The 23,679-nt window shown below is 48.4% G+C and overlaps 4 protein-coding genes across 5 annotated transcripts; 1 reads left to right on the top strand and 3 right to left on the bottom strand.

The window, feature by feature from the left end:
• Positions 1-2,203: 2,203 nt before the first annotated feature.
• On the bottom strand, positions 2,204-2,992 carry LOC116981581 (gastrula zinc finger protein XlCGF49.1-like; the record flags this gene model as incomplete). The annotated part of the gene is made up of 1 exon (XM_033034704.1): positions 2,204-2,992. A coding segment is annotated over one exon (699 nt), but the record flags the coding sequence as incomplete, so codon positions are not given.
• Positions 2,993-11,820: 8,828 nt separating this feature from the next.
• On the bottom strand, positions 11,821-23,181 carry LOC116981544 (gastrula zinc finger protein XlCGF8.2DB-like). 2 transcript variants are annotated; one of them, XM_033034633.1, is made up of 2 exons: positions 23,167-23,181; positions 11,821-13,565 (listed from the first exon to the last, which is right to left on the bottom strand). In XM_033034633.1, exon 2 carries the CDS (start codon positions 12,951-12,953, stop codon positions 11,895-11,897), a length of 1,059 nt encoding a protein of 352 aa, XP_032890524.1. In that variant the 5' UTR covers positions 12,954-13,565; positions 23,167-23,181; the 3' UTR covers positions 11,821-11,894. The 2 variants fall into 2 exon arrangements, with proteins under 2 accessions (XP_032890524.1, XP_032890525.1); XM_033034634.1 differs by lacking the exon at positions 23,167-23,181 and adding an exon at positions 14,364-14,732.
• Positions 17,895-18,605, bottom strand: LOC116981435 (gastrula zinc finger protein XlCGF7.1-like). Its single transcript, XM_033034489.1, has one exon. The coding sequence runs from the start codon at positions 18,603-18,605 to the stop codon at positions 17,895-17,897; it is 711 nt and encodes a 236-aa protein (XP_032890380.1).
• On the top strand, positions 20,536-23,026 carry LOC116981569 (zinc finger protein 239-like). Its single transcript, XM_033034683.1, has 2 exons — positions 20,536-20,646; positions 21,972-23,026. The coding sequence occupies exon 2, from the start codon at positions 22,064-22,066 to the stop codon at positions 22,847-22,849; it is 786 nt and encodes a 261-aa protein (XP_032890574.1). The 5' UTR covers positions 20,536-20,646; positions 21,972-22,063; the 3' UTR covers positions 22,850-23,026.
• Positions 23,182-23,679: the final 498 nt, after the last annotated feature.

The raw sequence follows: 23,679 nt of genomic DNA, 5'->3' as shown, positions 1-23,679 counted from the left end.
TGTAGATATTAGGCTAAAATTAGTGCTGGAGTAACTCAGTGGGCCAGGCAATATATGTGCACGGAATGGACAGATTCGAGAGAATTTTCTGCAGACTTTCGAAACGGGATGAGGTGGAATTTCTTGAGTCAGACGGGGGTGAATATGTGGAAATCATTGCCACAGACGGTTATGGAGGCAGTCAATGGATTTTTTTTACGGCAGAGAGGGATAGATTTTTGTTTAGACAATAGGTGCAGGAGTAGGCTATTCGGCCCTTCGAGCCAGCACCGCCATTCAATGTGATCATGGCTGATCATCCCCAATCAGTACCCCATTCCTGCCTTCTCCCTATATCCCCTGACTCTGCTATCTTTAAGAGCCTTATTTAGCTCTCTCTTGAAAGCATCCAGAGAACTGGCTCTTCCACACTCACAACTCACTGTGAGAAAAACTGTTTCCTCGTCTCCATTCTAAATGGCTCACCCTTTATTCTTAAACTGTGGCCCCTGGTTCTGGACTCCTCCAACATCGGGAACATGTTTCCTGCCTCTAGCGTGTCCAAACCCTTAACAATCTTACCTGTTTCAATAAGATTCCCTCTCATTCTTCTAAACTCCAGAGTGCACAAGCCCAGGCGTTCCATTCTCTCAGCATATGACAGTCCCGCCATCCTGGGAATTAACCTTGTAAACCTACGCTGCACTCCCTCAATAGCAAGAATGTCCTTCCTCAAATTAGGGGACGAAAACTGCACACAATACTCCAGGTATGGTCTCACTAGGGCCCCTGTACAACTGCAGAAGGACCTCTTTGCTCCTATACTCAAATCCTCTTGTTATAAAGGCGAACATGCCATTTGCTTTCTTTACTGCCTGCTGTACCCGCATGCTTACTTTCATAGACTGATGAACAAGGACCTCCAGATCCCGTTGTACTTCCCCTTTTCCCAACTTGACGCCATTTAGTTAGTAATCTGCCTTCCAGTTTTTTGCTACCAAAGTGGATAACCTCACATTTATCCACATTAAACTTCATCTGCCATGCATCAGCCCAGTTCCCCAACCTGTCCAAGTCACCCTGCATTCTCATAGCATCCTCCTCACAGTGCTCACTACCACCCAGCTTTGTGTCATCTGCAAATTTGCTAATGTTACTTTGAATCCCCTCATCCAAATCATTGATGTATATTGTCAATAGCTGCGGTCCCAGCACCGAGCCTTGTGGTACCTCACTAGTCACTGCCTGCCATTCTGAAAAGGGACCCGTTAATCCCTACTCTTTGTTTCCTGTCTGCCAACAAATTTTCTATTCATGTCAACACTCTACCCCCAATACCATGTGCCCTAATTTTGCCCACTAATCTCCTATGTGAGACCTTATCAAATGCTTTCTGAAAGTCCAGGTACCATTTTCCTTGACCATTTTCCTAGTTACATCCTCAAAAAATTCCAGAAGATTAGTCAAGCATGATTTCCCCTTGGTAAATCCATGCTGACTCGGACCGATCCTGTTACAGCTATCCAAATGTGCGGCTATTTCATCTTTTATAATTGACTCCAGCATCTTCCCCACCACCGATGTCAGGCTAACTGGTCTATAAATTCTCTGTTTTCTCTCTCCCGCCTTTCTTAAAAAGTGGGATAACATTAGCTACCCTCCAATCCACAGGAACTGATCCTGAATCTATAGAACATTGGAAAAATATCACCAATGCATCAAATGTTTACGATAGGCTTCGGGGGTTATGGGGAGAATGGGGTTAGGAGGGAGAAATCGATCAGCCATGATTGAATGGCAGAGTAGACTTGATGGGCCAAATGGCCTAATTCTGCTCCTATAACTTATGAACATTTGGGGGGGAAAAGTAGAAAAAGAGGTGGGAAGTGATAGGTGGATGCAGGTGAGGACTGAAATGGAAGAAGAGTCAAAGACTTTTATTATGATGCAGCAATGGAAGATAACAGAGGCAAGGATGAAGAAGTCAGGGAGAAAAGCTTAAGGTGACGAATAAGATCATAAGTTATAGGAGCAAAATTAGGCTATTCGGCCCATCAAGTCTACTCCGTCATTGAAATATGGCTGATCTACCTTTCCCTCAACCGCATTCTCCTGCCTTCCCCCCATAACCCCTGACACCCGTACTAATCTTCGCCTTAAAAATATCCATGGACTTGGCCTCCATAACCGTCTGTGGCAATGAATTCCACAGATTCACCACAGCCAAATTATACGCAGTGGAAGTTTCGGAAGGGAAGATGTGGGAGACGTACCACAAAGTCTTTCTGGACGAGATACACCAGCGCCCCGACGCTCACTTGTGAATTCGCTGGTGTTTCAGCAGGGTGGAGGACTGCGAGAATCCTTTCTCGCACACAGAGCAGGTGAACGGCCTCTCCCCCGTGTGGACGCGCTGGTGCTTCATGAGTGTGGATGACTGAGCGAAGCCCTTCCCGCAGACCGAGCAGGTGAAGGGCTTCTCCCCGGTGTGAGTGCGCTGGTGGATCCGCAGGTTGTTCTTGCTCTTGAACTTCTTCTCGCAGTCGCTGCACTTAAACGGCCGCTCCTGGGTGTGGATGCGATGGTGCGTCAGCAGGTTGGTCAGTTTGGCAAAGCCCTTGCCACATTCGGTGCAGGTGAAGGGCCTCTCTCCGGTGTGGATGCGGTGGTGAGTCAGGAGGTTGGACAGCTGAGTGAACCCTTTCTCGCAGGCAATGCAGGTGAACGGCCTCTCGCCGGTGTGAACGCGCTGGTGCCTCTGAAGCATACACAGCTGAGTGAATCCCTTCCCGCACACGGAGCAGATGAAGGGCCTCTCCCCCGTGTGGCTGCGCCGATGCGTTTCCAGCTGCGACGGGTAATTGAACCCCTTCCCGCAATCCCCACATTTCCACGGTTTTTCCGTGATTCGACTGACCTTGTGCCTCGCCAGATTTTCGCCACTAGTGATTCCCTTGCCCACAGAGGACACGTGCACAGTTTCACCTTGTTGTTGAGGTGTTCTTTCAACAGATCAAAGCTCTTCCGGCAGTCAGTACACTGGGACCCTCTCACTCATCTGCATGTGGCAGTACCTTTCCAGTCACAAGTTGCTCAAACTTCCTCCCACAGATGGGACAGACAAACATCTCTCCTTTCACATTCAAACCCTAATGATATTCAGGACCTGGTGAATCAGGTTAACTCTGGCAGATCTTGATGTGATGCTTGGCTTGGATTCCCCATCTGTAAATCATTCCTTATCATGTCCTGTAAAAGGCGTAAACAAAATTCAATGCTATAGGTAGAGGATAGAAACTTACTGCAAACTATTCAGGTCACAAAAGATTATTTTGTTCATACAAAGGAAGGGTCACCACCCAAAACATCACCTATCCAGGCTCTCCAGGGATGCTGCCTGACTGGCTGTTATTCCAGCATTTTGTGTTTTACCTTGGTAAACCAGCATCTGCAGCTTCTTGTTTCCGCAAGATTCCTTTCTTTCCAGATTCCCAAAATCTAATCTGAGGAATAGAATAGATTTGGGCGGCACGGTGGTGCAGCAGTAGAGCTCCTTACAGCGCTAGAGACCTGTTGGGGTTCGATCCTGACTACAGGTGCTGTCTGTACAGAGTTTTACGTTCTTCCATGACCTGCATGTGTTTTCCCCGGGTGCAATGGTTTCCTCCCACACTCCAATGATGTGCAGGTTTGTAGGTTAGTTGGCTTTGGTAAAATGGTATGTTGTCACTAGTGTGTAGGATGGTGTTACGGTACGGGGATCACTGGTCGTCACAGACCCGGTGGGCTGATGGGTCTGTTTCCGCGGTGTATCTTCAGCCTAAACAAATATAACTTGAAATGAAGGTAGACAAAAATGCTGGAGAAATTCAGCGGGTGAGGCAGCATCTATGGAGCGAAGGAAATAGGCAACGTTTCGGGTCGAACCCCTTCTTCAGACCCGGGTTTCGACCCGAAACGTTGCCTATTTCCTTCGCTCCATAGATGCTGCCTCACCCGCTGAGTTTCGCCAGCATTTTTGTCTACCTTCGATATTCCAGCATCTGCAGTTCCTTCTTAAACATAACTTAAAAAGAAGCCAAGATGAGCAGCACACAAGGAAATAGGAGCAGGAGTATGCTATAATATTACGCTTCAAATACTAATCCATCTCCAACTTAAATATATCTAATGATCTGGCACCGACACCTCAGGGCAGAGAATTTCAGCAATTCAGTATAATCCCAAAAGAAGATATTTCTAAGCAAATCTGTCTAAAATGTCCAGCATTTTATTTTGCAGCTGTGTCCTCTTGCTCATGACTCTCCCATCAATTAAAATATCTCAACAGTTAAGGACAACAAAGAACAAACTGCTGGAGGAACTCAGCAGGTCAGGTCCATTGATTTCCACCATCTCTCTGACCTGCTCTCCACCACTCTCCCCCTGGACTCAACCCCCACCTCACCTGATGATCTCACAAACCATCTCAACTCCACCTTGTCTACCTCCCTCAACACTCTGGCCCCCCTCAAAACAAGAACCGTAACTTTCAACACATCCTCACCCTGGTACACACCTGCACTTCGTAAACTGAAACAGACTGGTCGCCAACTCGAACGACTTATAAATAAATCATCTCTCACAGTCCACCTTGAAGCTTACAAACTCCACCTCACTGACTACAAAGATGCCCTCATTGCTGCAAAATCTGCCTACCTCTCCTCCATATTCACCGATCCCTGCCTAAACCACAGAACCCTCTTCTCCACAGTGGGCAACCTCCTCAAGCCTCGGGCCAACACTCTCCCTACCTCTACTCCGGCTCTCTGCAACTCATTCCTCCACTTTTTCGCTGATAAAATCAGCACCATCTATCAATCTTTATCCCCTGTACCCGACTCCCCAGCATCTACTCCACCACCTACCAAGGCCCCTCCTTTCAACATCTCCACTGACCTCCTTACCCCTCCTCCACACTGCTTCCTCTCCCAGTTTGACCTGGTCACCCCTATTGAAATCTCCAAACTCATCAGCTCTTCCAAACCCACTACCTGCTCCCTCGACCCTCTCCCCACTCCCCTGTTGAAGTCCTGCCTCCCCGTTCTCTGCCCCTACCTCACTAATCTCTTCAACTCCTCATTGTCCCAAGGAATTGTCCCCTCCGCTTTCAAAACTGCTGCCGTTACACCAATCTTAAAGAAACCTGGTCTTGATCCCTCCTCTCTCATTAACTACCGCCCAATCTCAAACCTCCCCTTCCTTTCAAAAACCCTGGAGCGTATCGTTGCGTCGCAACTTCATTCCCACCTCCTTGCGTATAACCTACTTGAACCCCTCCAATCTGGCTTTCGCCCCCTCCATAGCACAGAAACTGCTCTCCTCAAAGTCCTCAACGACCTCCTCACCTCTGCTGACACTGGTTCCCTCAACATCCTCATCCTCCTCGACCTGAGCGCAGCCTTCGATACAGTGAACCATAACATCCTGCTCACCAGACTCAAGGACCTCGGCATTGAAGGCTCTGCACTCAGCTGGCTCCGTTCCTACCTTTCCAACAGATCCCACTTCATCTCTCTCCACAACCACACCTCTGCTACAGCCGCAGTCACTCAAGGCGTTCCCCAAGGCTCCGTACTCGGCCCCCTCCTCTTCATCATCTACATCCTCCCCCTTGGTCAGATACTCCGCCACTTCAATCTGGACTTCCACTGTTACGCTGATGACACCCAGATTTACCATGGCACCAAATCCCCCCACCACCCCCCCCCCCCCCCCCTCTCCCATATCAACTCCTGTTTGTCAGCTATAAAAACCTGGATGCAACATAATTTCCTCAAACTCAACAGCGATAAGACAGAATTCCTCCTCATAGGCTCCAAAGCCACACTCAGCAAAATCAATAACCCCACTATCACCATCGACGGCACCACTGTCTCCCCATCTCCCCAGGCCCGCAACCTTGGCGTGATCTTTGATTCCACCCTCTCCCTTGAGTCTCACATCCGCCATGTCATTAAAACCTCCTTCTTTCATCTCCGCAACATCGCCAAACTCAGACCCTCTCTCACACCGCCTGCTGCTGAAAGACTCATCCATGCCTTCATCTCCTCCCGACTGGACTATTGCAACTCACTTCTCCTTGGCATCAGCTCCACCTACATCAACCGACTCCAACTGGTCCAGAACGCAGCCGCCCGACTCATCACCCACACCAAATCCTGGCATCACATCACTCCAGTCCTCAAAAAACTTCACTGGCTTCCCATCTCCCACCGGATCACCTACAAATTCCTGGTCCTCACCTACAAAGCCCTCCACCATCTGGCCCCCACATATCTCACTGACCTCCTCTCCCCCTACCAACCCTCACGGTCCCTCAGATCCACATCAGCCGGTCTCCTCTCCACCCACAAGTCCAACCTCCGCAGTTTTGGGGACAGAGCCTTCTCCAGGGCAGCTCCCAGGCTCTGGAACTCCCTCCCCCAACTGATCCGCAATTCCGTGTCCCTCACCATCTTCCAGTCCCACCTCAAGACCCATCTCTTCACCTCTGCCTATCCTTAGCCCCACGTCCCCGTCCCTTTTCATCTGTGCATTAATTGCCTCATACTGTGTTTTGTATTGAATTCTGTCTTTACTTTGTGTACTAGTCATGTCTCAACTATTTATTTCATTCCCCTTACATGTTTTTCCTCTACATGCTCAATTTTTGTAAGGTGTCCTTGAGACTCTTGAAAGGCGCCCATAAATAAAATGTATTATTATTATTATTAACATCTACAGTCTCATGTGCCTCCATTTAACAGCTCACCTGTTAAGCCCCTTTAGTAACTTCTATGTTTGAAAAAGGTGGCCCCTCATTTGTCTGAACTCCAAGGAATACAGAGTCAAACAGTCCAGCTTCGCTTGATAGGACAAACATCTCACCAGAAGAATTAGCCTGGTGTTTCTCCTCTGGGTGGTCTCAAATACGACCATGTAATTTTCCGGGGAAGGGGACTAAAACTGTGCCCAGTATTGCAGGTGCGGCATTAACAACATCTTGTACAAAAAAAAACATCCCTACTCTTAAACTCTAACCCTTTTGCAGTAAAGGTCAACATGCTATTCGCCTTGTTGCTAACATGTTGTGATTCATGCACTCACATTCCTAGTTCCCTCTGAATTTGTAGATCCAAGGAACAGCAGGAAGATGCTCATTTCCAAAACAAAAGACATAAGGTGCTGGAGTAACACAGCAGGTCAGGCTGCATCTCTGGAGAACATGGATAGGCAACTCTAAATACAACTCTATATACTCAGACAGAGTTTGTCTGAAGAAGGGTTTTAATCTGAAATGTCACCTACCCAACGCTCTCCAGAGACCTGCTTGACCCGCTGAGTTAGCACTTTGGTACTTTTGTGTAATTTTCCTCTCCTCTGAACTTCATTTGTTTAGAATCTCGGTGAATTGACGGCCCTGGCCCGGCTGGCACCCGGGGGAGAGGTGAGGACCAGCAGAGCCATTGGTCGTGGCCGGCCAGAGCGTAGGCAGTGGCAGCGACAAGCGCGGTCTGGAAACGGCCAAGGAAACTGCGTGGGCCTGCAGCGGCAGCAATAAGCCCAGACTGGAAGCAGCCGGGAAGGCAGTGCGGGTGGGGGTGGCATCAGCAGCCCAACCTGGATGTGGCCAAGGAGGAGGTGGGGGTCAGTGGTGCCATTAGCAGCCAGTCCTGTGGGTGGGGGTGGGAAGTGGGTACATGCTAGAAGGTGGTCCAACTTGGTGATGAAGGTCATCCACCATAACCTAAATCAGTTATAAAGGGGTCCATAATAACATGGACAGACAAGAAAGGCTGGAGTAACTCAGCGGGTCAGGCAGCATCTCTGTAGAAAAGGAATAGGTGACATTTCGGGTCGAGACAAAGCTTTATAAAAAGTTAATGACATTCAGCTTTCCAACACGATTATTTATTTCATTTTTAATTATTGATACACTGCTGACGAAAACAATGCGATCATTCTAAAGTAACCCAACATGCTGCAAGGCATATTACCAATCATTTAATTTACACAGTGCAGCCAGTGAGTTGCTCAACTTGCTTTGAACCCATTTGTTAGGTTCAGCTACCAGGGCACTAGGACCCAGTTCAGTCGAGCCGCCCCCACTCAGTGCCCGGGACCAAGGTAATCGCGCATGCGCCCTGGTTTCGCCGTGTCCAAAATGGCGGCCGGCTGCCCGGTTGTTCTGTGACTGGCAGTCGGGTTCCAGAAGTACTGGACGCGGGAGACTTTAATTAAGCCCTGAGGTCTACACCGGGTGTTCATATCCCTTTATCACCCACCAGCCAGTCCATTTCCACCCCGACACTCACGAATACCGACCGTTCTACGACCCGTCGGGCCCGCCTTTGTCCCTCTCCACTCTGCACACTGCGCATGCTCGAGGCATTGCCCGATTCTGCGCAGGCGCAGTGGAACCCAGTCTTCACCGATGGGGCCGTTTCTGATGCGCAGGAATTCTGGGTGATCACGTCGCCATTGCACGCCCTTTTGGTGACAACAATTCTTCTCCCCAATCTCTCCAGTTCAAGAGTCAAGCGTGTTTTATTTTCATATGACCCAGATAGAACAATGACATTCTTACTTGCAGCAGCACAACAGGATATGTAAACAACATAATAAAGGAGAAAAGAGTTCAGTATTTGTGTATATATACATAAACATGTTTGTGTATATATATATTATACACGCACGTACACATTTAAAAATATGAGGGAAGGAACAATGGAGGACCTGGTGTGAGGGGACCTGCTGCTTACAAAACCAGATTTTCACATTTTCCAGGTGTTGTAGGGCAGCACTATGGCGCAGCAGCAGAGTTGCTGCCTTCCAGTGCCAGAGACCCAGGTTTGATCCTGACTACGGGTGTTATCTATACGGACTTTGTACTTTCTTCCCGTGAGCATGTGGGTTTCCACTGGGTTTTCCGGTTTCAATTCAATTCGAAAGATGTGCGGGTTAATAGGTTAATTGGCTTCTGTACATTTTACCTAGCACGTAGGATAGCACTAGCATACAGGGTGATCGCTGGTTGGCACGAACATAGTGGAAGGGTGTTTTCCTGCGCTGCAGCTCTAAACTAAACTGAAACTAGTTACAGATTCACCACCCGGACTCACGCCCATTTTTCCCCTTCCCCCCACTTCCCTGTGCCCCCACCTAGATTCACACCTATTTCTCCCCCCTCTCCACCTATATTGCTTCCTCAGGCTTCACAATTCCTCTTCTATCCTTATCTCACACCAGTTGTCATTTCATCTTTGGCCTCTGTCGAACCATCTGCCTATCAAACTCCTCCTCTCACCTGTATCCACCCATCACTTGCCAGGCTTTGTCTTGCCCCTCCTTTCTTCCAGTTTCCCCCCTTCACACAACAATCAGTCTGATGAAAGTTCCCAACCTGAAACGTTCGCCATCCATGTTCTACAGTGATGCTGCCTGGCTGATTTTTTCTTTCCTAGATCTTGATTCCATAGAACATATAACAGTACAGCACAATAGCACAAGAACAGAACCTTCAACCTGCAATGTCTTTGCTAAACATGATGCCACGTCATGCCTGTACATGATCCATATCCCTCCATATACACGTGCCAATCCAAAAGCCTCAAAACACCACTATTAAATCTATCTCGATTGGCTTGTGATCATGTATTGTCTTGCTGCTGCCTGATTAACACGCCACAAAGGGTTTTCACTGTACCTCGGTACAGGTGATGATAAACTAAACTAAACTACCTCCACCATGTTTCAGGCACCCATCAAGTTCCAATTAAAAATAACGTGTCCCGCACATCTCCTTCAAACTTTGCCATTCTCACTTTAAAGCTAAGCACTCAAATCTTTGACATTTCCACCCAGGGACAATAGACAATAGGTGCAGGAGTAGGCCATTCGGTCGTTGGAGCCAGCACCGTCATTCACTGTGATCATGGCTGATCATCCACAACCAGTACCCCGTTCCTGCCTTTTCCACATATTCCCTGACTCTGCTTTCTTTAAGAGCTCTTTCCAACTCTCTCTTGAAAGCATAGTGAATTGGCCTCCACTGCCTTCTTTGGCAGAGAATTCCACAGATTCACAACCCTCTGCGTGAAAAAAGTTTTTCCTCATCTCCGTTATAAATGGCTTCCCCGTTATTCTTAAACTGTGGCCCCTGGTTCTGGACTCCCCCAACATCGGGAACATGATTCCTGCGTCTAGCGTGTCCAAATCCTTAATAATCTTATATGTTTCAAAAAGATCCTCTCATCCTTCTAAATTCCAGAGTGCACAAGCCCAGCCGCTCCATTCACTCAACAGATGACACTCCTGCCATCCCAGGAATTAACCTTGTGAACCTACGCTGCACTCCCTCAATAGCAAGGATGTCCTTCCTCAAATTAGGAGACCAAAACTGCACACACTACCCTAGGTGTGGTCTCACTAGGGCCCTGAACTGAACAAGTGCAGAAGGATCTCTTTGCTCTTATACTCAACTCCTCTTGTTATGAAGGCCAACATGCCATTCGCTTTCTTCACTGCCTGCTGTGCCTGCATGCTTACTTTCCGTGACTGATGAACAAAGACCCCCAGATTTTGTTGTACTTCCCAACTTGAGAAAGGTTCTGACTCTCTATCTACGCCTCTCATAATTTTATTTATTTCTATCAGGTCTCCCCTCAACTTGCAGCATTCCAGAGAAATATGTTTTACATTGTTGTCGAATATCATTTGAGCACATTTCCTCAACAAAACAAAAGGAAATTTGTTTAATATCAATGGACATTTCACAGTAACACAGTCTTTCATAAGAGGCAGACATTCAGTCATTCTACTTTATAGGAAAATTGAGCACAGTACAGAAGCTCACTGCTGCCGAAATGAAGGCTTTTTGTTAAAATACTGGTTTAATAATTTATTTTTAAAAGCAAAAAGTTTGCTGGGCTGAAACACTATTCGCACTTTAAAAGATCATGCTACAGAATACAGAGTCCAGTAGCTGAAAATGATTCTAGGTTTAGTGATCAAATGTCATTGGTAGGAATGGGGTAGAAAATAACATAACACAAGGTTTAAAAGTATGAATGCTGCAATTTTCTAGAATATCAGTTGGTCCCATCCTGTCTTGGTCTGATCAGCAGAATGCTCAAAACAAATTCTGATTTAATAGACATAAGACAGATAAGCAGTTAGGCCATTCAGCCCATCCAGCTCTGCCATTGTGGCCAATCTATTTTTCCCTCTCAATTTTCCCTTGTCTTCTCCCCGTAACCTTTGACGTCCTTACTAATCAAGAAACTATCAATCTCAGCTTTAAAAATATCCCATATCTTGGCCTCCACAGCCATCTGTGGCAATGAATTCTACAGAGTCACCACCTTGTGGCTAAAACAAAAAAAATCCTCCTCATCCTCATTCTAAAGGTACGTCATTTTATTCTGACGCTGTGCCCTCTTGTATTAGATCCTGCCACCTCTGGAAACAACCTCTCCACATCCACTCAATATAGGTCCTTTGTTATTTGGTAGGTTTCTCTCACATCGTCTATACCTGGGAATTTCCAGACAGTAACATCAGCAGAATGAACGCAGTTTATGCCTGGATGTGATTAACAGCAGCAGAGCAAAACGGAGGGCAGCACGGTGACGCAACGCCAGAGACCCAGGTTTGATCATGACGACGGGTGCTGTCTGTATGGAGTTTGTACGTTCTCCCTGTGACCCGCTGGGTTTTCTCCGGGTGCTCCTGCTTCCTCCTGGTCCAAAGACGTGCAAGTTGTACGTTAATTGGCTTTGGTAAAATTGTAAATTGTCCCTAGTGTTTAGGATAGTGCGTGTACACGGGGTGATCGTTAGTCGACACGGACTCGGTGAGCCATAGGGCCTGTTTCCGTGCTGTATCTCTAAAGTCTAAAAGAAGTCAGCATCCAAACTCTGCAGCCTTCTGTGAACCCGCTGGTGTCTCATTAGGTGGGACGAGCGAGTGAAGCCCTTCTCACATATAGAGCAGATGAAGGGTCTCTCCCCAGTGTGGATGCGCTGGTGCTTCAGCAGGTCCTTTGTGCTTTTAAAACTCTTCTCGCATTCGGCACATTTAAAAGGCCTGTGCTCAGAGTGAACCAGCTGGTGTTCGGTGTAGTGGGACGAGTACATGAACCTCTTGCCGCACATGGGGCAGGCAAAGGGCTTCTCCCCGGAGTGACTGCGTCGGTGGGTCAGAAGGCTGGAGGAGAGACTGAAAGCCTTCCCGCACACGGAGCAGGTGAATGGCCTCTCCCCGGAGTGGACCGGCTGGTGCCTCAGCAGATCCCTGGAGGCTTTAAAGGTCTTCTCGCAGACGGAACACCCGAAAGGCTTCTCGTCGGTGTGGACGAGCTGGTGGGTGGCGAGATTGGATGGCCGCGTGAAGCCCTTCCCGCACAAGGAGCAGGTGAAGGGCTTCTCCCCATTGTGAACCCTCTGGTGCGTTAGGAGGGTGGATGACGTCGTGAATCCCTTCCCGCACACAGAGCAGGAGAAGGGCCTCGCCCCAGTGTGACTGTGCTGATGCTCCACAAGGTTGGGCAATCGCTTGAACATCTTCCCACAGCGGGAGCAACAGAAACGCCTCTCCGTGTGGACGAGCTGGTGTTTGGCCAGATCCTCGGCGCTCTTGAACCTCTTCCGACAGCGCGGACAGCGAGACGGCCGCTTGTCACTGTGGGCTCGCTGGTGTCTCAGCAGGTGGGACCAAAAATTGAATCCCTTGCCACACACCGGGCAGGTGAACAGGTTCTCCCCCGTGTGAATGGACTGGTGTGTCAGCAGGGTGGAGGACAGAGTGAATCCTTTGCCACATGTGGAGCAGGTGAACGGCCTCTCCCCGGTGTGGTTGCGACGATGTATTTCCAGCTGTGAAGGGAAGCGGAAACCTTTCTCACATTCACCGCATTTCCACTGCCTCTCTGTATTACGTGTGTTCTTCAGCATCTCCAGGTTGGACGATTGAGTTGAAAACTCAATCACAAAACAGGAAAAGCAAATGAGCGGTATCTCCCCTCCGCTCACCACACAGTCAGTGAGCTAAGGTGGCACGGTGGAGCAGCGATAGAGCTGCTGCCTCACAGCAGAGACCCGGGTTCGATCCCAAGTACGGGTGCTGTCTGTACGGAGTTTGTAGGGTCTCACTGTAACCGTGTGGATTTACTCTGGGTGCTCTGATTTCCTCCCACATACCAAAGACGTGCAGGTCAATCAGCTTCTGTAAATTTCTCCTAGTGTGTAGGTTGGGTTAGCATAGAACTAGTGTACAGGTGATCGATGGTGAGCAAAGACTCTATGGGCTCAAGGACCTTTTTCGATGAGCTGGTGTTTGGCTAAGGAACTGCAGATGCTGGAATCTTGAGTAAAACGCAAAGTGCTGGAGCAACTCAGCGAGGTCTGGCAACATTCATGGAGGGAATAGACAGTTGACTTGTTATCTGGTCCCATCTTCAGACTCAAAAACTGTATGCAGGTTTTCTCTCCAGTATGGAGCAGAAATTCAGAACACACATTTCTAACGTTTATGGCAGAGAATAGAAGATGCTGAAGAGGCAAAATCTGTGGAGAAAGAAACATTTAATGTACCAGGTTTAATTACTCGTGTTTTGCTTTTGAATGTCCGTTTAATTGTATTCTTTCCTATTCCCCAAAGCTTGTAAGTTGCGATCTCAGTGACACACAAAATCTCTCTTCCTGTGCAAAAATCCCAAACCGCATTCCCTCCCTCCACCCGCAGTCTCTTCACAACAAAATACCTACAGGACAATGTAGAAACAAGGAACTCCAGATGTTGGTTTACAGAAAAGAACACGGTGCTGGAGTAATTCAGCGAATCAGGCAGCATCTCTGGAGAACATGGATAGGTGACGTTTCGGGTTGGAACCCTTCGTCAGACCGACAGGACGCAAGTACCACATGATTTCACAGGCTTCACCTAAGTACGGGTGGGCATCCACACAACAGTCCCAAAATAAAGAGATGGCGTTCAACACCAAGATGAGATGAATTTGTTGAGCGAAGGTAGGTGAGGAACTGCAGATGCTGGTTTACACTGAAACATAGAAATTAGGTGCAGGAGTAGGCCATTCGGCCCTTCGAGCCTGAAGTTGGACACTAAATGCTGGAGTAGCCCTGCGGGATAGGCAGCATCTCTGGAGAAAAGGTTTCGGGTCGAGACACTTCTTCCCAAAGATTAGAGAGATCTTTGCTTCTTCCTAGCCTTTGCAATCCGTTCCCCAACGGGACAGTGGCGGCTCGGTCACAGATTACATTCAATAGGAATGTCGATTGCTTTGGACATTTGAGGGGATCAAGAAACATGCAGAATGTGGCATTCATGGATGCAAATAATCTTACTGAATGACGGAGCAACAAATGGCCTCCTGCTCCTGCTGCATCGAAGGATGTTTTGCAGCCTCCCGTTGCTCAGGTTGGGATGCGCAGCTGCGGAGCGGCCAATGACGCGGCCGCCTGCGGGGTCAGGGCAGGAGACCGCCCCCCTGACCCCACTGTGTCACCAAGATGGCCGCGCCCACTCGTCGCCCTTGCAGCCGCCGGTGGGCGATTACTCCGCCGAAGCGGCTCGCAAGACCGTCCCAGGTCAGGAGAGAAGGAGCCGATGGAATATTAATCACGGCAGGCGCTCTCTCCCTCCAGCCCGACCCACAGTACGGATCCGTACAACCTCCAACCGGCTGCGCTTGGCGTCGCCGCCACCCGGTCTCCGTGCGCCCACAGCTGACTGCCATCGAGCGCATGCGCACCTGGCGCTTGTCGGCACTGATACGGCGCTTTCTGGCACGCAATGTATTCTGGATGAACACGCCGCCATTGATGAGCCGAGGATTCTGCCACGGGGAGCTGATTACTTACAGGAATAGCCAATTGAGATTTTCTCCAGAGGATAAATTATCTAAATTGACAATTGTACTGGAATTTTAAAATCGCAGCTGTCGAGTGCTGTTGTTTAAAAAAAAAAATAAGGTTCGATGTCAGTGTATTCAATCTGGGTAAATACTTTGTGTAGGAAGGAATTGCAGTTGCAGGTTTACACCGAAGTGGGACATAAAATGCTGGATAAATGGTAGAACACAGGAAGTAGTAGAAATGTGGGAAGAATTAAATTATTTGCATAGGATTATTTTAGAAATGTGTGCTTGATAATCTGTGCAGATTCTGTGGTCCGACGTGGCTGTTTCTGTGCTGAATGATGCTAACTAAACTAACATGATATTTTTTACTGAATTGGTAAAGTCTCCCAATTTGAAATTATAGTCTTAAAATATTATAAAATAATGTATGCTCACGGAAGAGTGTGCTTTATCGGGAAATATATTGAAATAAGGTGAACATGCATGGTCTACCATTTAAAAATGATGCATAATTTGTATTATGCGGGTAAGATCATCTCTGATCCCTCTCACCCTGGCCACCCTGGCCACAAACTCTTTGAATCACTTCCCTCTGGAAGGCGACTCGGGACTGTCAAAGCTGCCACAGCAAGACATAAAAACAGCTTTTTTTCCACGAGTAGTAGATCTACTCAATAACCAAAAATCAGTAGCCTCTTTTTGCTCTGGTATTTCATTTAATTCGCATGCTTAATCAATAATGTTTTATTATTAATGTTTAATGTTTTATGTATCATTCTTAACTGTCACTGTATGTCAAGTTGTCACTTGCGGGCAGAGCACCAAGGCAAATTCCTTGTATGTGAATACTTGGCCAATATACTTATTCATTCATTCATTAAAAATCCCCAGAATTTCAACAGGAAAATTAGTATATCCATGGCAGACAGAAGAAATTAAAGGCACAGTCAAGAGTGTTTATTTGTCATGTAATGTACAACAGATAAAAACCGGAACAATAAATTCTTGATTTACAGTTTTACAGACACATTAAAGGCAACATTAGAATAACAGTGTATTCAATAAATTATCACTTATTCAGATTAAACTAGACCATGGTAGTGCTAAGCGAAAGTATGTAGAGCAACTATAGTGACCGTAGTCTGCCAGAGACGTGGTAGGCAAAGGGACTTGTTTCCATGCGATGTAACTGAATGATTATCTACAACTCTAATATAACTTTTCAAAATTAATCTTTTTTAAGTGGTGTTGATTTTAGTATATTTCCAGAGGACTTGGCCCATGAGTGCCAACTGCCTGCGTAACCACTGAGCCCTTTCCCGGTGACACAGTGGATGATCTAGATTACGTTGTAGAACTATGATCTTGGGAGTGGGAAGTAACTGCAGAGGCTGGTTTAGTCTAAAGATAGACAGAAAATGCTGAAGCATCTCTGGGTAGAAGGGACGGGTGACGTGTCAGGTCAAGACCCTTCTTCGGTCAGGAAAGAGGGAGACACAGAGATAAAGAAGGGTAAGGTGCGAAAACGAGGCATCAAAGGAAATGTGGAACAAGATACTCGTACTTATCTCTATGTCTTTCTCTTCCCTGACTCTCAGTCTGGGAATGGTGCTGCAAGAATTTCATTGTTCCATTGTCAGTATGTATAACAATTAAACAGTCTTGACTCTCCCTCTCTCGATTCTTGTCGCCAAAGAGTTAGTCATCAATGGTCACCGACTTCATGTTCATAAGCGATAGAAGAATTAGGCCATTCTGTCCATCGAGTCGACTCCACCATTCAATCATGGCTGATCTATCTTTCCCTCTTAACCCAATTCTCCCGCCCTCTCCCCATAACCCCTGACAACAACAGCGATTGATAAAGAATCCAAAACAGATAGTAGAACTAGGTCTTATTAATTCAATAAATTATTAACCACAATACAAGAACAAAACAAAACTGAATATCCTTAGTGCAACCAAGGACAGTCCATAGAAGTTCATTGCACTTCATTGTCTTGAGTGATTAAGATTCGTATCCTTCTTGACAGATCATAAATAGACGATCGGTTTTAGCCATTGAAACAGAATTGGATAATCACTTGATGGAGAAATACTTCAAGAAAATGAACATTAGTGCGGTAACATCGAAAACCAGTGAATTCAGAGTGGCGCAGTTGCCTCACAGCGCCAGAAACCCGGGTTCAATCCTGACCAAGGGTGCTGTCTGTGCAGGGTTTGTACATTCTCCCTGCGACCTCGTGGGTTTTCTCCGGGTGCTCTGGTTTCCTCTCACACTCCAAAGACGTACGGGTTTGTACGTTATTGGGATTTGGTAAAAAATTGTAAATTGGCCCAAAGATGTAGGATAGTGGTTGTGTATGGGAGTGATCGCAGGTTGGCATGAACATGGTGGGGCCAAAGGGCCTGTTTCCGCACTGTAGCTCTAAAGTAGAGCGCACTGCATTGCTCCGAGCAGTATTCTCCTTTATGTGTTGTATGGTGCGTGACTCTGTGGCTTTTGTTACCCCATTAAGATGGTGCAGTGGCAGACCTGCTGCCTCACGAGACCCGAGTTTGACCCTGACTTCAGGTGCTGCTTCTGTGGAGTTTGCACGTTCTCCCCGTGACCTTGCGGGTTTCCCTCCGGGTGTTCCGATTTCCTCTCAAATGTGGAGAGATTGTGGACAGTGAGAGTGTGGACAGAGGGGGACAGAGAGAGGGAGGGGGGGACAGAGAGAGGGAGAGGGGGCAGAGAGAGGGAGAGGGGGACAGAGAGAGAGAGGGGGACAGAGACAGAGTGTGGGCAGAGAGAGTGTGGACAGGGGGGGACAGAGAGAGAGAGGGAGACAGAGAAACAGAGAGGGGGACAGTGGCTCAGGCATAGTACACTAACGTCACACTAGATGGCTTACCCATGATAAGAATAATTACCAGAAAAATGATGCAGTTTAAAATCTACAGATATTAACCATGACCTGTTAGAACGAATGCGGTTCAGTCCACGATGTGATGAACAGTGCCCGGGTGCCAATCACGAGTGCACCCGCTCGTGTCTAAGCTGGTCGGAGGAGCGGGTGAATCCCTTGCCACACACGGAGCAGGTGAACGGCCTCTCCCCGGTGTGAGTGCGCTGGTGTTTCAGCAGGTCCGGCTTGCTCTTGGAGCTCTTCCCGCACACACCGCACTGGAAGGGCCTGCGGTCGGTGTGGACGAGCTGGTGGGTCAGCAGCTCCCTCGCCGTCTTGAAGCTCTTTTCGCAGGCGGAGCAGCGGAATGGTCTGTCGTCGGCGTGGACCAGCTGGTGCCGCAGCAGGTTGGACGACCAGGTGAACCGCTTCCCACACGCGGAGCAAGTGAACGGCCTCTCGCCCGTGTGGGTGTGCTGGTGGGTCAGCAGGTCCTTCTTGCTCTTGTACTTCTTGTCGCACTCGGGGCATTGGAAGGGCCGTTCCTCGGTGTGGACCCGCCGGTGGGCCTGCAGCTTGGAGAGCTCCGTGAATCTCTTCCCGCACAGAGGGCAGGTGAACGGCCTCTCCCCCGTGTGAATCCGCTGATGCGTCACCAGGCCGGACGACTTGGTGAAGCCCTTTCCGCACAGGGAGCAGATGAACGGCCTCTCCCCCGTGTGGCTGCGCCGGTGCGTTTCCAGCTGCGACGGGTAATTAAATCCCTTCCCGCAGTCCCCACACTTCCACGGCTTCTCCGTGGTGTAAGCGTCCCTGTGTTCCTCCAGGCTGAACATAGTGTCGCAGCGGTAGAGATGCTGCCTCACAATGCCAGAGACCCGGCTTCGATTCTGACTGCGGGTGCTGTCTGTACGGAGTTTGTACGTTCTCCCCGTGACCTTGCTTTGGTTTTCTCAGAGTGCTCTGGTTTCCACTCACACTTGATAGACGTACAGGTTGGTAGATTAATTGCCCTACAACTAAATGCTTCACCATCCATTCAAAACTCTGATGAACTTTACTTGAGTTCTTGTTGAGTTTTTCAGCAAATCGTTAACCTCCCACACCCTGTAAAGAGAGTTTTAAAAAGCCATTACTGTAAACAGAGGACTTTGCAACAATAAAAAATAATGTCCCAACCCGATTCCATGTTTGGGATGCTGCCTGACCAGCTGAGTTACTCCAGCATTTTGTGTCTATATTCAGTGTAAACCAGCATCTGCAGTTCCTTCCTACACATTGATTGTATTTATGTATTGTATTATCTGATTTGCTTGGATAGCGTGCAAAACAAATATTTTCACTGTACCTCAGTATACACGACAATAATAAACCTAAACCTAATTAAGTAACAGAATTAGCAGACAAACCAAAGAGGGACCCGGCATGGGTGGTCCACCAAGAGAACAAAGATGGACCATTGGAACTACATTGAGCACTTTGTAACTTTGTCAGTGCCCTTTATGTGGCGATTATTTGCATACTTTGTATATGGTATGCAAAACAAGGAATTCCACTGTGACATGTCACCTGTGGTGATAATAATAATAAAGTCTAATTCATTCAAACGGAATATAGACACAAAATGCTGGAGTAACTCAGCAAACAGGCAGCATCTCTGGATAGAAGGAATGAGTGATGTTTCGGATCTAGACCCTTCTTCAGATTAAGAGTCAGGGGAGGGAAACAAGAGACATTAAAGGGTAAAGTGTGAAAAGAAGCATTCGAAGGGGACAAAGTTCAATGTTGTACAGCTGGAGAGCAGGTGGAATGACAGAGGGGGTGCAGCGAGAGAGAATGTTGCAAAATTGAAGATACCTTGACGAGATTTCACAGTGGAGCAGACGCAATGTGTAGAAGGAACTACAGTACAGATGCTGGTTTACACTGAAGATAGACAGAAAACACTTTGAAGTGTTTAAGAAGGAACTGCAGATGCTGGAAAATCGAAGGTACACAAAAATGCTGGAGAAACTCAGCGGGTGCAGCAGCATCTATGGAGCGAAGGAAATAGGCAAAGTTTCGGCCCGAAACGTTGCCTATTTCCTTCGCTCCATAGATGCTGCTGCACCCGCTGAGTTTCTTCAGCATTTTTGTGTACCAAACACTTTGAAGTTCTCTTCTGTTCGACGAGTGTTTTGCAACATTCACTCCCGCTGCACCCTATCTTTGACTCCTCCTGCTCTACGGCGTTTTCCTTGATTTCGTCCCCTTTGATCTCACGTTTTCACACCTTACCCTTCCCATATCTCTCGATCCCCTCTCCCCTGCCTCTCAGCCAGAAGGAACGTCTCGACCCGCAACCTCACCTCTTTCTTCCATCCAGAGATGAAGCCTGTCCCGCCGAATTACTCCAGGATTTTGTGTCTTATCTTCGATGTTAACCAGCAGCTGCAGTTCCTTCAAACAGCCTATACCTGTTCCCTGCTGCTTGCTGTCAGTGACCAGGCAGGTCCACAGCTGACAGGGGAGAGGTGCGCATGCGCGAGGTGGAGAGCCGCCCCAGCCCCGCGCATGCGCAGTGAGGGCGGCCGCGGGCCTGGGTAACGCCGGGCAACGTCCTGGTCCTCGGCTCCGGGCCACAGGCGCGACCCCGCGGATCGTCAGCGAGCTCCCGCCTCCTTTCGAGCAACGACGCGGCGCCGCCAGAAGCACCGACTCCTCGCCGTCTCCTCCCGTTTCCAGCGACACCGACTCTCGACAAAGGACGGGACCTGCATGCAGCGCGGCCAGCGGGAGCATGCGCACTCTCCGCTGGGAAAATCAATAGGATGGATAGAGCACTTGCGGCGCGCAGAGCATTGTGGACCTTTTGACCGCTATTAGTCCACAGCCTTGGTACGTTTCCCACATGTCCCACCCATCAGCTGCAATTTCCATCATTGTCACCTTGATATTTCATTTTACCGAGGTGGAAGTGGGTTTATTTCTCTTGTTTTATTTCCTATGTCATGCATGTAACCGAATCTACAACTTACAGCAATAGAAAACAAATAAAACTGTAAATGCTGGAAATATGTGTCATAGATCAGTCCTAGAGTCTTACAGCGCGGAAACAGGCCCTTCGGCCCATCATGCCCGATCTACACTAGTCCCACCAACATGCGTTTGACCATCTCCCTCTAATCCTGCCCTATCCATGTACCATGTCATGGGAAGGGACTGGACCCGTTGGAGCTGAGGAAGGGGGGAGGAGGAGTGTGGGTGGTGGTCGGAAGGATCATGTGAAGATAAGACGAAATAAGTTTGGTAGGACAATACATCAGGCAGAACCAATTATCAAAGGTCAGTCATCAGTCTGAAGAAGGGTCTCGACCCGAAACATCAACCATTCATTCTCTCCAGAGATGCTGCCTGTCCCGCTGAGTTACTCCAGCATTTTGTGTCAAGGCAGAAACAATTGCCCCACCCTGATAGTGTTGTTTGTGGATTTGGGCTAGGTGCGACAAGTAAGGTTGGCTCACGTTAAGGAAAGACCCGTTGCATTTTGCAGCATTTTACCAATTGCAGATCAGGCCTTTTGCATTAAGAATGGTGTTAAATGCAGAAGGCACAGCTGGCCCTGAATACAGCTCTCTTGTCCATCATACTAGTTCTGTTACTCCACGTTTGCATCCACTTCCTACACACGGGAGGCAAATTTACCGAGGTCAATTAACCAGCGAACCCGCATGCATTTGGCATGTGGGACGAAACCGGAGCACCCGGAGGAAACTCACACGGTCACAGGAAGAACATGCAAACTCCACGCAGACAGCACCCGAGATCAGGATCAAACCTGGGTCTCCATGTGCTGTGAGGCATGAGCACTGCCGGTTTCGTCTGTGACCACCTTTCACAAAACAATTTAGTTTACTGCCCAGAAGGAAACTGAATTATCGTGCCCTTACTTCTTAATCTTACAGCTGAAGTTTGCCAATTTGGGAAGCATAGTCAAAATTCAGGTCAGCCTGCTGAGGTATAGACTTCCTCTCCTTCACTATCTTCCAGCTTACTCCCTCCTCCTGAATAAATGTTGAGCATTTTTTTGTGTTTTACGTGGCAATCTTACTCACGACATCACCACATCCTTTTCACTCGGTTTCAGTCTTTTTCGGTTACTTGATGCAAACTCTCGTACTCCATTTGTTTTCTCCTTCTCCTGCTTTCAATTCACTTTGTAGGGGTTCAGAAGGCGGGGATTTGCGGACAGACGCTAAAGAGACGGCGCTGTCACCTTGTCCACTGAGACCCGCTCGTTGTCGCACCCCGAGACATGGAAGCGAAGGGACCCGCTCATTGCGTGGAGAAGCCGTACACGTGCTCCGTGTGTGGGCGAGGCTTCAGCCGGGCGTCCGGCCTGTCGAGGCACAGGCACAGCCACGCCGGGGAGAAACCGTGCAAGTGTGGAGATTGTGGGAAGGGCTTCAGTTACCCTTTCGAACTCGAGATCCACCGGCGCAGCCACACCGGGGAGAGGCCGTTCACCTGCTCCGTGTGCGCCAAAGGATTCACGCATTTCTCCGCCCTGTTGAAGCATCGGCGGGTTCACACCGACGAGAGACCTTTCAACTGCCCAGACTGTGACAAGTGCTACAAGAGCTCGGGGGAACTAACGTGCCACCAGCGTATTCACACCGACGAGAGGCCGTTCAGGTGCTCTCACTGCGGGACCGGCTTCAGGCGATCATCTGACCTCACGGTGCACCAGCGCACACATACCGGGGAGAGGCCGTTCACCTGCTCGGAGTGCGGGAAGGGATTCCCTCAGTCCTCCCAGCTCACGGCTCACCAACTGGTTCACACCAACCAGCGGCCCTTCAAATGTTCCGACTGTGAGAAGAGCTTTAAGAGCAAGAAGGTGTTGATCACGCACCAGCAAGTTCACACCGGGGAGTGGCCGTTCATCTGCTCCGTGTGTGGGAAGGGATTTGCCCGTTCCTCCCACCTCCAGAAGCACCAACGAGTTCACACCGGTGAGAGACCCTTCTTCTGCTCTGTGTGTGGAAAAGGATTTGCTCAGTCATCCACACTGCTGAGGCACCAGCGAGTTCACAAGTGATTGCTGAGGTTGGATTCTGCTGCTGTTGTCCCAAGGAATGATTGCTGTCCACTGTATTTTTTTCATCTTCTAATATTCCTGGCCTGGAATCAAATATAACAGAACACAAAGTGCTGGAGTACAAACTCAGCGGATCAGGCATCATCTCTGGAGAACAGGTGAAGTGTCAGGTTGGGACTTTTCTGGCTCCCATACTCACTGAGTTACTCCAGAGCTTTGTGTCCTTTAGTGCAAAGCAGCATCTGCAGTTCCTTGTTGCTATGTTCTGGATTTGAGGATGTTAACGATAAAAAAAAAACACAAAGTGCTGGAGTAACTCAGCGGGTCAGGCAGCATCTCTGGGTAAGATATGGATAGGTGACATTTCGAGTTGGAACCCTTCTTCAGGCTGCCTGGCACACTGAGTTACTCCAGCTGCTGCCTGACTCCTGGTTACTCCTGTTACTCCTGCACTTTGTGTCATTTAGTGTAAGCCAGCATCTGCAGTTACTTGTTTCTCCGTTCTGGAGAAATAAATCAGCTGGTAACTATTGTGTGTTTAGTTTAGTTTAGAGATACAGCGCGGAAACAGGCCCTTCGGCCCACCCCGACCGCTCCAACCAGAAATCCCACACATTAGCACTATCTTACACACGCTGGGGACAATTTTACAATTATACCAAGCCAATTAACCTCAAACCCTGGACGTCTTTGAAGGGTGGGAGGAATCCAAAGATCTCGGAGAAAACCCACGCGATCACAGGGAGAACGTACAAGTTCAAGTGAGTTTATTGTCATGTGTCCCTGATAGAACAATGAAATTCTTGCTTTGCTTCAGCACACAGAACATA

This window comes from Amblyraja radiata, chromosome 15 (assembly GCF_010909765.2).
Source record: "Amblyraja radiata isolate CabotCenter1 chromosome 15, sAmbRad1.1.pri, whole genome shotgun sequence".
Taxonomy (NCBI): Eukaryota; Metazoa; Chordata; class Chondrichthyes; order Rajiformes; family Rajidae; genus Amblyraja; species Amblyraja radiata.
The sequence above is the reverse complement of the archived record's forward strand: the minus strand, read 5'-3'. Positions and strand labels throughout refer to the sequence as shown.